The 2,500-nt window shown below is 47.6% G+C and overlaps 2 protein-coding genes across 2 annotated transcripts in view; one reads left to right on the forward strand and one right to left on the reverse strand.

Moving 5' to 3' along the window:
* LOC123518728 overlaps positions 1 to 2,500 on the reverse strand; it is a 45,413-nt gene that overhangs the window by 39,739 nt on the left and 3,174 nt on the right. The window contains 2 exon segments of the mRNA XM_045279729.1: positions 1 to 390; positions 588 to 645. The exon segment at positions 1 to 390 is cut by the window's left edge and continues 803 nt beyond it. Coding sequence (XP_045135664.1) covers positions 1 to 390; positions 588 to 645 — 448 coding nt within the window.
* Positions 1 to 2,500, forward strand: part of LOC123519046 (protein SHQ1 homolog) — a 73,558-nt gene that overhangs the window by 7,340 nt on the left and 63,718 nt on the right. The window lies entirely within an intron of this gene.

A 2,500-nucleotide genomic window follows, 5' to 3' on the forward strand; every position in this document is an offset into this window, starting at 1 on the left:
TTGTTGTTAGTGTAGCGATGGTGCTGGTGATGGTGGTTGCGTCCGCCGCTGTGGTTATTCCGAGTGGTGTTATTCCCATGGTGGTGATAGTGGTGGTTGCTGATGGTAAGACGGTTGCGATTGTGGCGTCTTTGGTTGTGGTTTGTGCCTGGAAGGATGTATCTGGTGGACGTCCTGTGACCGAGTGTTGAGTTGCGATGGTGAGAGTGGTGGTGGTTTCTGCTGGTGAAGAAGCGGTGATATTTGTTGTTATGGTGGTGGTGTTGGCGATGGTGGGTATTCCGATGGTGACTGCTGATGATGAGGGGGTTCGTGGTGTCTCTGCTAGTTGTGGTGGCGGCGGTGGTGGCGGCGAGGCGGTGTGTTTGGTGAGGCCTCGACCAACTCGTCCTGAAATAGTTATCCTGATTATTACTGACACACACACACACACACTCTCTCTCTCTCTCTCTCTCTCTCTCTCTCTCTCTCTCTCTCTCTCTCTCTCTCATCACTTTAATCTTATGGTAATACAGGTTTGCATGACGAACTGAAGTAAACAGAAAATTATTAGCGGTAAGCAAGAGAGAAAACGCGCTAAAACATACCTGAATCGATGCCTGTGGACGCGTGACTCCCTCGCGCCCACGGTCAGAACTGCTGCTGCTGATGATGATAATGTTAGTAATAATAATAATAATAATGATAATGATAATAATAATGATGATGATAATAATAATAATAGTAATAATAATAATAATAATAATAATAATAATAATAATAATAATAATAATGATAATGGGGGATAGGGGTTAAGAGAGAGAGAGAGAGAGAGAGAGAGAGAGAGAGGGAGGTGACATGAGGCGAGTTTATAGTGTCCTTAACTCTCCTCAGCTCTACCACCAAATTGTCTAAACGATAACAACAACAACAACGGTAATAAAAATAATAACAACAACAACAAATAAGAAGAGGTAAAAGGAAAACTAGGAAAGATAAAATATATAAAGGCTGGCAAAAAATATACATCATAAATATTCATCTCTCTCTCTCTCTCTCTCTCTCTCTCTCTCTCTCTCTCTCTTAATTTCATCCACGTAGGCTTTTGAGGTGATCAGCGACCTTCGTGACGCAGACAATTAAACGGATAGGCAGGCAGGCAGGCAGGGAGGGAGGCAAACAGATGAGCAGGCAGGTAGGCAGGGAGGCAGATGAGCGTGCAGGCAGGCAGGCAGGGATGGATGGACACTGAGGCCCTGGTCACCACTCTGCCCGTGGTCAGCTTAGCATTATTGGAGAATATGTCTTCATCATTCCACTCTGGATTTTATGACTTGTTGCGTTAATGGGAGGCGCTGGAGGCTTGGACCTAACATGGACAGGGACTGAGGCGACCAGCGGGATGTGTGAATCAGATGAGTTATACCCCTGGGGCCATAAAAGGCGTCCCTTCAGCACGCCCAGGCAGACTGCATCCCCCGCCCTGCCAATTCATTCTCCCTGAGCCTCCATCCTGCCTGATCAGAGTGCCCAGACTTGCACTGTACGCATCATCCGGCGCACATTTCCTTTTGCTGTTTTTCCTTGAGGGATTAGCTGCCGCCAGACAGACAGGCTTCCGTTCATGTGTCAAGCAAGCACGCCAGTTTTAATGGGCAGGAGTGGCGGCCCGGGCGAAGGAGGGCGCGGCAAGCACAGTGAAGATGGGCATTACTGAATTCAAGACTCGCACGAGTGACCTTGAGACCTTGAAACCCTTCACTCAGGGCGTCCCCCGCGCTGGGAAGGATGCCGCCTTCACATTATTATTGTCTTGTTTCTCTGTTTCATTCTTCGCTTATATACATGAGTGCACTGCCCCAGAAGGCAGGAGGAAATACCAGAGAAGGAATCTGTCAGAGCTGTGTAGATATATCATAAACTGGGAGACGATTTGAGAGTTGAGAGAGTGTGGGTCCGCGTGCACCGCCTGGCACAAGGAGCCACGTGGGGCGCGGCGAGGCCATCAGCATGCAGAGCAACGCCACGCCGCCCATACAGGCAGAGGCGGGTGGGTGCGTGGGGCGTTGCGGTGCAGGTACCACCAGTGAGCGTAAAGCAGAACGCTGAAAATGTGTTGTATCCCTGTCTTTCTTCTTGTCGGACGATGAATATTGCATTTATTCATGTAAATTGTAAATGAAACTATTACGGTAAAAAATTGTTCTTCCAGTTCAAACAAAGAAAAAGGTGAAAATGTTTGATGTTATATACCAACATACGGTCGGCACTTGTTGCACAGGAGGACGAAACTCTTGTTATGAATGACTGCGATTACAGAAGCAGATTTTTTTTTTGTTTTCACGTGGTGCGTCCGATATTTGGGGCGGCACAGATCACAACCTCAAGCGCACATAAACACAAACGGCTCGCTGCTCTCCCGTATCCACTCTTCCAAACCACTTGCCATATTCGCTTCACAAATTGTACCCCAGAGTATTAAGTTACGTGGCTGACGAATTCCTCAACCATTATGAATGCC

Source organism: Portunus trituberculatus, chromosome 44 (assembly GCF_017591435.1).
Source record: "Portunus trituberculatus isolate SZX2019 chromosome 44, ASM1759143v1, whole genome shotgun sequence".
NCBI classification, from domain to species: Eukaryota; Metazoa; Arthropoda; class Malacostraca; order Decapoda; family Portunidae; genus Portunus; species Portunus trituberculatus.